Genomic DNA, 13,452 nt, shown 5'->3' with positions numbered 1-13,452 from the left:
TGGTGTTTGAATGGGGGTATGTGAGTGCATATGGGTATTTGTGCGTGTATGTGTACGTTTGTGTGTGTCGTCTGCTTTGAATCACCACCATTACTGCCCAACAGGCGTGTGATGGTAGTATTGAACTGGCACCATGGGCCACTCTGCTGACACAGGTGTTGGTGTTGAGCTGTGGTCATCGACGACTGTGGTACCAAAGCTCTCCCAGTCTTCAAACACAACGTTGTTGGGCATGTAGTTGAAATTCATGGGCGGGGCCTCTTGTGGAGGCGGCGGCAATTCGCGATCAAGTGAGTGCCTGATGGGATCGGAACTGGCGCGAGTGACTGGCTGGCCTTGATGAAAAAGTGGCGGTGGCATCATGTGCTGCTGCTGCTGCTGCTGCTGTTGTTGTTGCTGTTGTTGTTGCTGTTGTTGTTGCTGTTGTTGTTGTTGTTGCTGTTGCTGATGCTGTTGTTGAGACCGCATCTGGTCCATGTGCTGCTGTTGGCTTCTCATTTGCTCCATGTGCTGCTGATTTCTCATGTGGTCCATATCCATCTGTTGCTGCTGGTTCCTCATTTGATCCATCTGTTGCTGCTGTTGCTGATTTCGCATCTGGTCAACAAAAGGTTGATGACTGCCTTCTTGGGACGGCACAATAGGTGGTGACGGCTGCTGAGTGGGCAGGGTCTGAGAAGGAATGGCTGGCGGCGGTAGGAGCGGCTGTGGCGGATATGCCTGAGGCGGCGGAGGCGGAGCAAGACTTGTGGGCTGAGGCGGGTAGCACTGAGCATAGTCCATTGGCGGCGATGCTGGAACGTTGAGGAACACAAGGTCGGCGAGCTCGTAGGCAACCGAGACGATCGACTCGGCCTCGGTGCTGGAACCTGAGAAAAACTCAAGTAGGTCCTGCAGCTGACCGGGGCACTCGTTTTCCATAAAGCCTTGAGCGCGTCCAGTTTGAGTTGGGTTCCAGCTGAAGTTGGGCTGGCGGCCGGCAAACTCGGCAGCCTTGCCCATGAGAATATCCTTCCAAGCCTCGTGAATCAGGGGCTGATGCAGCAAGCCGTAGACAACCCTCGAGTGCATCCAGTCCGATTTTGTCTTGCCGGATTCAAAATGCCTGGCAACGTGCTCAACGTGGCGCTCTCGAGAAGGATGCAGGGCAGAGCAGAAGCCGCATGCCCAGTACTTTCTCCGCTTGAGATACTTGACGACCTTTTCGGAGTGCGGACACGTTTTGCAGCCGTGAGAAGACTTGTGATGTTGGTTGAAGGTGTTGGCACCCCAAAAGCTCCGGTTGCAGCCGGGCTCGGGACAGGGATACTTCTTCCAACGCTCATGAAACTCTTCCTCGTGGCGCTTCCAGTCGTACTTGCGCTTGAACCTCGTCTCGCAAGAGGTGCACCAGTAAAAGTTGAATCGTCCAGGGCCCCATCCAGTCTGCGCGCTAGCGACCTGAGGCAGAGCGCCGCCCACAGAGTGCTGGGGAACGGATTGAGACTGGGATGAGGGGCCCATAGCGGGCTGTGAGTAGTGTGTGGAAATGGAGGCATTCGAGTTCATGGAGCCCATAGACCAGATGCTGGCGTGGCCGGATGAGCCGGAGCTGGTCGAGGAGACGGAGATGCGCGGTCGGTGACCGATCTGGCCGTGGCAGATGGCTGGAGGTGGTGGCAGGCCGGTCAGCGGCGTGGAAGGGGACGACAAGGTCGAAGACGAACCTCTTGTGGACGCATCCTCCAAGACGGTTTCTGTCGATGACTGAGAGGACCTATCGCCAGCCTCCCACATCTCCAACAGGACTTCGCGTGACAAGCCGGAGCTCTTGAGAGCTTCGAGAGTGCGTCTGGCCTCGACCAAGACGTCGGCAGGTGCATCCTGCATTGTGTGATCCATGGCGACGCTGTGCTTTGCCGTCAGACAGAAGGCAGAACGCGCAAGCGGATGTGGTTGGGTCGACCGAAGCGTGTGAGCAATGCTATGTCCTCACACGGCTCAGGTGAGGTCGACGGACGCAGGCAGCGGGCGTTTCGTTCGGTTCACAGCCAGGCGGCGGTTGCGGCGTTGGACGGGAGGTGAGTCGTGGCTGTTGTGTCCAGCACGCAGAAAAGCAAAGCCAACTGGTCAACGTGGGCCGAGAGCGTAGAGAGAGCGAGTACGGCAATGTGATTCGATTTGTGATTGGGGTTCCGGACGAGTGGTGGTAAGCGGAGTCAACTGGCGGAAGTGCCGTGTGTGGTTTTCTTTCCCCTTCGGCTTCTCCGTAATTGCTGTCCAGTGACTGACGATTTCCAAGGTGCGTGAGAACGAGTGTGTGGATGAGGAAGGCAGGCAAATCGAGGCCGAGGGTGCAAATAAGCAAGCTGCGAATCGAAGTATCGAGGTTCAAAAAGCGAGTGAGGTGATATCGCGCGCAACGAGGTGCGTGGTAAACGATTGACTTGGGTTGGATTGACGTGAGACGGAGGACGGGGAGGACGGACGGGAACGTGGTGGTGTTGAAAGGAGGCAGGGCAGGCAGGGTAGGTAAGGCCCGTCCGTGGTAAGGTAGTGCGTGGTCAGGCAGGGTCCCCGTGAGGAGAGCTGTGGAAGAAGCAAAACTGCGTTGGCAGGCTAGCGGGCGACCGGGGCGGAGAGAGCGGGTTTCGTTAGTCAGGAACAAGATCCAAGGTCAGTGACCGACCTGGTAGAACAGTCGAGAGAGAGGATGGATGGCGGAGGATGGGTGGGCGAGGCGACGGGCAGGGTGGAGAAAGGAGCGTGCTCTGTTCTGCTCTGTGTTGCTCTGATCCGATCCGAAGAGGGGACTGAGCGACACACGGACGAGAGAAGGACGAGAAGGATGACGGGGGTCAGGTTCAGTGATGGGTCCTGATGGGCCTGATGGGCCTGATGGACCAGGAACCGACGGCAAAGTGAAAGGATCAGGGGGGTTTGGGGGTTGGGCCAAGACAGGGGAGGGGGGGAGAGGAGTGGTGGTGATGTGAGGTGAGGGGGGGGGGGGACCCTGGCAGGAAGCAAGGAGCATCCTGCGACGAAACGAACCTCTCCGATTTTATCTGGTCCTTCAGCTAATCTCGTGAAGCGCGTCATGGGGCGGGGGCCGCCCGAGGTAGAAGCAGAGGCAGAGGCAGACACAGGCGCGTCTTCGTGTCAAAGCCTGGAGGTGTGTTTGGGGGCCTGCTCGCTCGTCGTCGTTTGTCGTTTATCGCTTGTCGTTCGCCGCTGTTCTGTGTTCACTCATTGGCTTCTGGTGGGCACCCGGCGCGCCAGCGTGCATGTTGGTACCGAGATGGTGCTGAGCTGGCGGTTCAATGGTGTTGGCTCCGGCGAGCAGTAGCACCTGCAGCCCTTGATCACCGGTGAAGCCTATTTTGGCCTCGCAGCTTCCTCCTCTGTTTATCTCGCATGCCTACCGTTTCAAGGCGCCCTCCTCCTTCCTCGGGCACTTTGGGTGAAGTGAGGGCAGGTATGTGTCCATGCATGGTACATGGTACAATTCCCCCCTCCTCTGGAAAGGGCGATCGCCATTGCGTCGATTGGCGTCCTCCCATCTATCTGAGGTGTACCAGACTCTACACGGAGGATACTGGCCTTGGCAGAACCCATGTAGTAGCATGTACGACGTCCATTCCGTCGTACCTTATGAGTCCAGGGAAAGTTTCCGGTCCATCATCATCACATCACGACGACCGACCCCATAACCTTGTTCCGTGGCCCTCGCGGAGGAGAGGGCGTTCGTCTCTGCGTCTTACCTTACTTAACCCGAGACGATCCTGCCCCTCGGCGACCAAGGTCCCTGCCTGTGCTGCTGAAGATCCCAAAGACAGTGACTGAGTGGTGTGCAAAGACAAGTGGTTGAGTGCGGAAGCGACAGAGGAAGGACCGCAGCGCGTGGGAAGGAACCACCTGAAACAGATTCAAGGACCTCTGCTGGTCACGCCACGCGCAGCGCGCGCTGAGAGAGCAAAGACCCAGTGTTTCGAAACGGAGAGAGACATTGCCCTTACTCGGGCACACCCAATGGGGAGGGGCTCAGCACTCTACATGTACCTTGGCTTAGCTAGCCTCTTTGGCCCCCCCCCCCCCTCTCTGCTCTGTACCTCCTCATCCCCTGCCACCCCTGTCCTGGTCCTGCCGTTGATCCCTGCGCGATCCTTGCCGTTTGTGCTAGTTGTTTCCGTCATCTCATTAACTCCATCACCATGAGAGGCTTAGTGACGGACATTTCGGCACCGCGAAGTGGAGGAGCCAATCTTAATTATCGTGGTCACACTGCGTTTGAGGTTGGAGAGGGAAAGAAGAGAGCCAGCGATAGCGATCAGAGGGGAATGCCCGTCACTGGGGGATGGTAACTGCCTCGGAGCAGGAGGTTATTGCCCGACTCTGACGCTGACTAGATGCTTACTCTGAAGAAGGCGCAACCGTATCGTTGCTTGGCTCGAGGCTCGAGGCTCCAGTTCCAGGGCCCTCATACAGCGTGGACAGGCCATGATTCACGCGAGGCGGTGCCTTCCCATTCCAACTCAGCATGCTATTCGAAATGAAATACAGAAACAAACAAAAATTGATCGCTTGCTCTCAGGCCATCAAAGAAAGCTGCCCAAAAAACGCAGCACCGAGGGATATACCTAGGCAGGTCAGGGCATTCTGTGCTTTCCTGCCTGTTCCTATTCACTCCAACCAATATGGCTCCTCCGCCTCCATTTCTGCTTCTGGCTCCTCTGGCCGACATGGCCATCAACAACCATCACCAGCACAAAACGCCCTGGTCAGTGCTATTCTGAGCTTCTGTTTCGTCTTCTCGTATCTGCGTGCATTGTCCGCCGCCTATCGTTCGAGCACCCCCCATTTTCTCATCCCACTTTGTTCCCTTTTTTTCGTCCGCAATCGCCTCACAGCCTCCCCCGTGGTGCAATCAATCTCGCCCTCTGTCGCGCCCCAAGGCAGCCAGCCCAGCGTGTGGCCCGCCCAGCGATGGAAAAGAGCCCTTGCGTTTCAACTTCATGACCCCTTCTCGGACAAAGCGCTCGCAAAGGCCGTCGGCCGATTGGCCTTGCACTGGTTTGACTGGGGTCTCCGTGCTGGCGGTTGGGACCACGATTGCGCTGGTGAGGTCCGAGGGTCTGCCAAAGACCGAGAGTTTGATGAGATGGCGCAGAACGGGCCTAGTCTCTGACCCTACCCCCTTTTCCTCTACTACTTGCAACGAACAGCATGCCCCATACAAAGCAGCAAGAGCTGACAGAATTGGTTGACATGGCAGTCCATGAACAGGGTTGCTCACCTTCTTGCCTTTTAGCCTCTACCCCTGACGGCAATCACCCTTTCACCCCTACATACTAACCTTACCCTCTTCCCCATCCAGGTGCTTGTGACAAAGGCGCCACGTCTGTTCGTCTTGCTCTCAATCTTCTTTCGCTGTCTGCTCTTTCTCAGCTGCCCACGTCACAACCCTCTTCTCGGTCGAATTCCGCTGCCCCGAGCTTTCGGCTCAATCTCCTGGCACATGGCACGCGGAACAGACGCGCCTGTTCTTGGGATCTATCGGACCCACGAGTCATCCCACGAAGCCAGCGCCCGTGGACCGCCTCAGTGGCGGCGGCACTTGGCGCGAGCCCTAACACAGGGCCCCAAAAAGTATGCTCCGCCCCGTGGTCCGAGGCACCGGCGGCGAAAGCTCAAGCGGCAGGACGCATGTCTAGCCCACATGGTAGCGATCTCCCGAGTCCCGGCGTCCGATCCCGACGGCATTCGGGCTCCACCCCACAACGCAAGCAGTAAGCAGCACAGAACAAACCTCCGAGCAGATTATGACAGAGCCACTGTTCATTGACAGACCGTCACTGGTGGCCGCCTGGTCATGTTGTGCTGGTCGTGTTCCACTCCCGTCCATCTCGGGCGAAATTGCGGCGGTTGCCGCTAAGTCTTAACTAAAGGTCCACGACTCCTCATTTCGATACCATCGGACGGATTCCTTAGCGTCACGCGTTGCCGGATCTAACCACTACAGAACCCATCGTGCCTTGCAGCCCGCTCGACGACCCATCTCCTTGCACGCCTAGCACAGCCCTTCCTAGCACCAACTCGGGCATTGTTGCGACTCCGCACAGATGATGGCACCAGAACAGCGGCCACCCATCGCTCTTACATCTGTCAAAGCAGTCAGTCAAGGGAATAGATCACGATCGCATTTTTAATTCCGAGCCGCGTCTTTCCTGCTTCGCGCGTCCAACCATCGAAGCAAGCCAAGAAGCCTTGGCTTCCCTCTGTTGCATCAATCTGAGACGCCCGTCTCTGTGTTTAGTTGAGCGCTGCTTCTGTCATCTTGGCTGGCATTGCACCAGCCAGTGACAACTAGCGTCATCCGAAATCGGCCAACGTCTCAGCCTTCTCGATTCGGCATTGCTGTTCCAAGAACAGCACCAACATCGCCCAGGGCGTGGTTTCCTCGACAGACGATCGGCTACAGCCCCCCTTGTTTAGTGCCCCTGGCCTTGGGTTCACATCCCGACGTCCATCCCCTTTGTGCCCCCCTTTTGTTTTTTTTTAGTTCAAGATCTGTCTTGCCGCCTGCCTATTGTGCTTCAGATCCTCCGAGCGTCTCCAAAGGAGGCCACGGTGGCACTGATGAGTTGACGAGCGCATGACATCCCAAAGCTTCGCTGTCAAGAGCTGCACCGCGTCGCCCGGACAGGGCGCCGCGTTTGCACGGGATCAAGCTGTTGAGGCTCACGGACCCCAGCGTGTCGGGACAGCACACCAAGTGGGCATGGTCGAAGATTTCTCTCAAGAGCACCCATGAATCCCAGCCCTGCCGTCCCCTTTCATGACGGCAAGTCAGTGATGATCAGCATGAGCGGGCACCCAATCGGCACTTGGTAGCCGATTCGTTCGCATCACCAGACTGTCTTGAAAGGACGTACCGAGCATGGGAGCGCAAGCTCCTCTTCGCCATTCGCCTCCATAGCAGGAGGAGGCCAACATGCACTTATGTGACCCATCACAATGATTCCATGGCTGGATGCCCACTAACTATTGGACACGTCCGTCGGAAAGCGTGAACGAGCTACATGGCTCTCGGAGATGATCAGCTGGCAGCGACACCTCGTGAGAGTCATTTCTTCACCCAACCACGGAGCAACCCAGGATCGACAAAAACCATTCGTACCTCTGGTCTCCCAGAAGCTCTGAGGTGGAACCTGACGGGACCAGTTTGTCTCAAGAGGGTAGACCTTCGAGATCAGCTCCTCAGACGCGTGGGCGCTGCTTGCAAGTCGAGCTATGACTCGAAGATAGTCATCATGCAATGGTCATGACCATGGATGGCGTTTCTTCCTCATTGCGCCTCTTGAACAGGCTTGTTATCATGCGCACAACGCCTTCGACCGTATGTGGTTGTCATACCCGGTTGATTGATCTGGTGTGCCTTGTCGCTTCGGGCTTTGCTTCGGTGAAATACGAGATGTCCGATCTGCGCTTTCCGATACGTGGCTCAGTCCGTCGTTTCGGTTGTTCGTATTAATATTGGAGATTGCCTTTTCGTCACTAACAGATGATCTTTTCAGAGTAAGTTGACCTCGAAATGATTATGTACTACGTGAGGGCTTTTTTTAAACGTCGAAGTCGCCATTGGTCAACACGGGGGACATCGTCTGTGGCTCTCTATTCCTAGTATGGCCTCAACGCCATGACAGTAGACAAGTGAAAGTTTTTCCTGCGTCTACCTAAGTAGGGTCCTTGGACCTGGCTTTCTGTAAGACGACACCAGGCTAGGGTATGCTGTAGTTTGTCACGAAAACGACACACTGGTGATGCGCGTCGAGGTCATGCCCACCCTTCCATGTCTCTATCGCGCTGTTGACACTTTCTTATACAAATGGAGTGCTGTGAGGTAATCCCATGGCCAGTCCCGCCGTTTTTTCTTGGCTGTGATACTTCATCCATTACTCAAGACGAGCCTCATCCGGCCCGCACAAACGAAGTCAGTGACGTGGCTGGGTACATAGCCAGATGCGTCGTTGCTGATACTACTCGAAACACCGTCTTAGCAGCGTGGAACAAATGGCGCGCGGCATGACGGTCCCGCAGGCAAACACAACTGAGTGCTTATTTCACCATGTATTGCGGGTTGGCGTTGACAATGGGAGGTCAACTTTTCGATGTCCCTCCCGACCCTGACCAATACATGACCCTTTTGTGTTGACGATTTCTTTTCGTAGCTTCGACAAGACGATCTTCGAATGCTAGGTCATGAAGCTGTCCTGTGACCCTTTGCAATAGTTGGCCTCGGATTTGCGCTTGCTATCACGACTGCATGGGGTTGGACGCATCGCTCCTTCGTCTGAAGACACAACCTTCACTACGACTTATTCGCTTTCACGTGCTTGAATGCGACCATTGACCCTGGCAGGATTTGACGAAGATGAGATGGATGCTTCAATCTTGTCGTTCTTCATCATGGCCGTCATCCCGTGACCCTTGTGTACGCATGGCTTGGGAGACGCGTGCGCTGTGACCGTCGATATTCTTTTGTGTTCCCAACATTCAGATTCCCCTCCCCTTCTGAGCGTTTCCGCAGAATCGACATGTCCTGCAAGTCTCCATGCTGACACAAAATCAGTCGAATCTCGACCAAGGGCCCCAAACGCCACTCAAGCATGTCTACATGAAGCCCGCCGCCAGCTCACCACGCCCCTGTCATCTTCTCCGTTTGCCGCAGACTCGGAACTGTCTGTCATACACGAGGCAAGCCACCGACTGGGAAGCAAACTGATGCTCCTTGATTGCAGACGTCGTCTTTGGACGTTCCGTCTCGGTTTTGTCACACATCGCAACACAAACCATGCCCTCCCAGCAGGACGCCTGCCTGCCTGAAGATTGGCCGCGGACGCTACAAATCGGGCAAGCATGTCATCGTCTTTGGCCTCGGGGGCGAATCAGCGGCAAGACAAGGGGGGTTTTCATCATCTTTCAGCGTTCGGCCTGCTGCATGCCGTCCTACTCAGCCATGTCGTTGGAAATAGGAGCGTCCTCTTCTGGAACCTGTGTATATTGTATGACCATGGGCTTACGCCACTCCTTGGCAGACATGTATCGAGCAGAAGAAACCGAAACGCCTTGGTCGATAGACGAGAGTCTGCAGCATGCGAGTGAGCACCCTCCAGCCAGAGAAAGTTCACGCCCCCCCTCCCCCGACTGGTTTGCTGGCATGTTTGTCCTGCCTGCCGCGAATCTTGCTGGTCCGGCCGTTTGTAGTGCAAACCACGCCAACACCGCTCAGGTGTCACAGTGGCTGCGTACAGTCCATCAGAGTGCCTGCTGGCATCCGTCAGCAAAGATAGATCGACAGGATACACCATGGCGAGTACCCGAGAGCCACTCCGTGCGGAATGTTTGACACGCAAGGCGCGCCCTTGGAGACGCAGTAACCTTGGCCTTGGGAGCGCCAGATGGGCGAGACATGTCATTCTATTCATCGTCTCGACCATTTCGGGTTGACCCCATTCTTCCCGGTTCCACTGCAGTTATCAAGAGGGCGCCCACGCCAAACGGTATCAGGTATCATGCTGCGAAAACCAAGTCCTAGTGCCGATCACCCCGCCGAGCAAGAAACACACAAATCTGATGCAAAGAACAAAGGGAAAGTTCGCACGGGCAGGATGACGAATCCCCGAAACAGGTGAATGTCCCAGTCTCTTCTCTTCCCAAATTATCCCATCACGTAAAGTCATCATCATGGGCCGGAAAAAATGTCAACCTGACGTGAAAGTCAAACGCTTGCCGAAGTCTTATGCATATGCCATCACCTGTCGCCCCCCCCCCCCACCTGAAAAAAAAAGGCTTGACGTCTCTCGTGCCCCCAATCTCTTCTTCCAGGTCAAAGATAACGCCCAGGGGGGAGCCAAACAGAGGAGAGCGAATGAGCACGTCAGTGCCTGCGTTTCTTCTTCGGCGGTGGTTTGAGCGGCCACAGGAAATACTGCCCCCAGCGGGGATCCCACCTCGCGTCGAGCAGCTGCCAGTGGAGCGGCAGAACGGCGGGCTCGCAATTCTCGTCCCGGCCGATGGTCCAGTGGCCCTGGTACCAGCAGTTCTTGGACGCGTCCCACGCGAAGCTCTCGTGGAACACCCTGCCCTGAGGCGGATCCATGTAATCCAGCCACTGGGCGTGCTCGGCCTTGTTGGCGGGGTTGCAGATCTGGCTCGGATCGAGTTTGGTGCAGTCGGACTTGGACACGATGGGTTTCCCGGCGGCGTCGCGGTCGTTGAAGATGAACATGAGGCGCGCGCTGATCTCGAGGTCCAGGTCGCTGAGGAAACGGCCCTTTTTGACACGGTCGATGAGACTCAACACGAGAGCCTTGTGAGGCCACTTCTGGGCGGACAGGAGGTGTTGCTAGGAAGAGTCAGTTACGCCAGCACGGCAATGCGCAACAGGACTACGAGCTGACCCTCATTTCAGGAAGACTGCTCGTGATGAACGGGCAGTTGTCCATGATGCACTTGTACGCTTGTTTGATGAACCCCTTGGCCAGTCCAGGCGGACAGCACCACCCGTCGTTGCCATCTTCAAACTTCATGTCGCTGTGAGCATTCCGTGGAATGCACACCTCGCATAAGCCTCTGACGCAGGGCTTTTTGCCGCTGTCATGGTCGAGGAACCAGTGCACCTGGCATAAACAGGTCAATCCAACATTGCGAAGGACAGGGGGAGGGGGTGGGCGGAATGAGGGAACCAAGCATACCTCTCTGCAGCCGGGGCGCGTATGTCCCGGATCTCCTTTTTTGGCAGCTTGGGGCTGTCAAAGTCAGTCAAGGGGGGCTTTCAAGGCGAGACTGGCACCCGCCGGGGGGGGGGGGGGGCGTCTCACCACGCGATGCAGTTTTCGCTCTTCGGTATTGTCCTCTCTGAACAACTTCCTGTTCTCAAGTGACACACCCTTCCACCGCAGGCAGCATTTCTTGCAGACGAACATGGCCGTGTGCTGCAGGGGATGCTGTACCGGGGTCTCAGCCTCGGTCTCCTGCGTTTCCCATCCGATGCCCGTGCCGTATCGTTTTCGCGCGTCCGTCAGCCCATAGTAATCCGTGGTCCAGCCGTGGGATGGCACATCGCCTTCGACAATGGAGATCGAGTCGAAGACTTTTGTGGGTGTCTCGATCACCTCGGATTCCTCCTCCGATTCGGGCTCTGAATCTCCTCTGGGCTCGTCCGCATTGTCACCCGCATCCGCGACTTGCCCCTTGCCTTCCTTACTCTTGTCACTATCCCTAAGGTCGTCTTGAGATGTAGCCTGAGCGGCCTTGTTCTTGTTCTTGGGCTTCCTCATAACGTTGGACTTGCCCCTCGTCCTGGCGTTTTCCTTCAGTTTCGCCATGAGCTTAGCGTTGAGCATGGCTCTAGGCCTGTCCGACAGACGGTCCTCAAGGGCACTCAACTGCCTGTCACCAAAGTCGAACTGGTCTTCGACGTCAGATTCTGGCTGCTGCCTCGCGTCTACCGAAGCATGCTGGGCCTGGTCCTGCGTCTCATCCAACGGCTCGCTGGACGCTTTCCTCTTCTTGTTCGCCTCCTCCTCGACCCCTCTGAGGAAGGTATCGACGTGTCCGTGTATACCAACAAGCACCTGGCGGATTCGATTTGGGTCAAGGTCACTGAGGGCGCTGGGGTTGATCGACATGACAGCTGGGTCAAATACGGCTTGCTGCTGCTGCTGCTGCTGAGGCGGCGGCGGCGGCGGCGGAGGTTGCAGTGTCTCATACGACGAACAGGCGTCGGTGGGGGCTGGTGGCGCCGCCGGTTCGAGATCCTCACCAAAGCCGGGGTCCGTAGGCGTCAAGAACTGGGCACCGGGCGGCGTCTCGAGGGCGGCGGGCAGCAGGACCGGGGCGTAGGAGCCATCTGGGCCCGGCCCAGCCCAGGGCTCCTGCTGCTGCTGCTGTTGCTGCTGCGTTGACGTGTGGGGGCCGCCGTAAAAATGATCCGGGTGAAGATGGTACTGCTCATGCTCCTGATACTGCGGTGATCGCTGCTGCGCATACGGGTCGTACTCTGTCATGACGGGCGCCGTGTGAGCTGGCGCTGGCGCGTCGAAATGCGGGTGGCCATGCGGGTGGCCGCGACTCATCTGCGACGGCGGCGGGGGTGGCATGCCCCAAGACTGCTGTTGTGCGAGGTGGGCATTGTACGGCACCGTGAAGCCTGAAAACCTGTGATCTCCAAAGTTGGCCTGCGGCTGAGGCGTGACGGTGAGGCTCATTTTGGAAGCGCGAAGAGGGCGCGGCCTGATCTGTAGGGACCCGAAAAGACCGATGTGTGTGTGTGAGAGCGTCAGGGTGAGAGAGACTGGTGATAAAGATGAAACCGTGTGAGAGTTGAGAGAGCGAATTGCCAGTGAACGCGAAAGCTGGTGGTCGGCGTCTTGAAAGGGGAACTGATGCGCACCCTTGACGTTACACAGCAGCTTGATGTCTGGGCACGACCAATATCTGACAGCAGCAACAGCAGCACCACCAGCACCACCAAGGGATCGAGGCGGTGGACGAAGGACGTTGCCTTATCAGCGTCTGCACCAGACCGGTCAGGCAGATCTGTGGCGCAGAGTAGGAAGCAGGCAAGCAAACGCGTTTGACCTCCTTGCTTTCCTCGTTTCCTCGGTCTCACGTTGTCTCCTCTGTGCTGGTGTTCAGATCAAGTCAGGCTCCAGCTTGCGCCCAGGGTCAGGCTGTATACTTGGGGGGCGCAGAGGAGAAGCGGCTGTCGGGTGAATGTGCGTAGTGCAGTGCAGTGCAGCGTACCAGTCAGAGACATGCCTGTTCAACGGCGAGGCGCAACAACTGTCCGAGCGGCGTATCCTTGCTGATATGATATCTTGACGACAGGATGGTGGAAAAGGGACGGGCGTCAAACCAGTGATGATGGGGAGATGGGAGCCCAGCCCGCCGTCGGCGACACAGACAGTGTAAAGCAAGGCACCTTGAGGCAAGGTACCTTGGGATAGGTCAGGTAGGGTCACACAAGAGGGAGGTTTTGCTATGGTGTCACGGCATAAAAATCGCGACGCCAACCCATCCATGCGTCGTTTCCCTCCACCCATCTCCTGGCCAAAAAGAAATGGGAGCCATGTATTGCATCAATCAGAAAGTCAGACGGGGCGGCGTTAAGCCATGGATGATGGGCTTTTGCTTGCCTCCGCTGCCCTCCTCCAACCTTCATCCCTCCCTGCCCCGTGTCACACCCGGCCGACGCTCGTGTCTCCACGTTGCCTTGCGTCGAACTTGAGGCGAGTGAGATTCAAATCCATGCCTCACAAGTCTTTTTGACGTGCCCGCGCCAGCTTCACCCACTTGGTGCACCCCCCCCCCTCAAAGTGTGTGTGGAGATTGTTCAGGAAGGGCCCTCTCCAGGCCCAGTCGATGAACGAACAGCCCAATCCCCTAGTCCTCACCACCCCCGGCGACCAT

At 56.9% G+C, this 13,452-nt stretch overlaps 2 protein-coding genes across 2 annotated transcripts; both read right to left on the bottom strand.

Annotated features, from left to right (window-relative positions):
* Window positions 1-90: 90 nt before the first annotated feature.
* D7B24_002472 (uncharacterized protein) lies at window positions 91-1,869 on the bottom strand (the record flags this gene model as incomplete). Its single annotated transcript, XM_028636679.1, has 2 exons — window positions 91-1,646; window positions 1,707-1,869. 2 exons carry the CDS (start codon window positions 1,867-1,869, stop codon window positions 91-93), a joined length of 1,719 nt encoding a protein of 572 aa, XP_028497625.1.
* Window positions 1,870-9,916: 8,047 nt separating this feature from the next.
* Window positions 9,917-12,248, bottom strand: D7B24_002471 (uncharacterized protein; the record flags this gene model as incomplete). The annotated part of the gene is made up of 4 exons (XM_028636678.1): window positions 9,917-10,384; window positions 10,440-10,658; window positions 10,734-10,787; window positions 10,860-12,248. The coding sequence occupies 4 exons, from the start codon at window positions 12,246-12,248 to the stop codon at window positions 9,917-9,919; spliced, it is 2,130 nt and encodes a 709-aa protein (XP_028497624.1).
* Between the last annotated feature and the right edge of the window lie 1,204 nt (window positions 12,249-13,452).

Source organism: Verticillium nonalfalfae (genome assembly GCF_003724135.2).
Source record: "Verticillium nonalfalfae strain VnAa140/NRRL 66861 chromosome Unknown scaffold_16, whole genome shotgun sequence".
NCBI lineage: Eukaryota > Fungi > Ascomycota > Sordariomycetes > Glomerellales > Plectosphaerellaceae > Verticillium > Verticillium nonalfalfae.
This window is presented reverse-complemented; position numbering and strand designations above follow the sequence as displayed.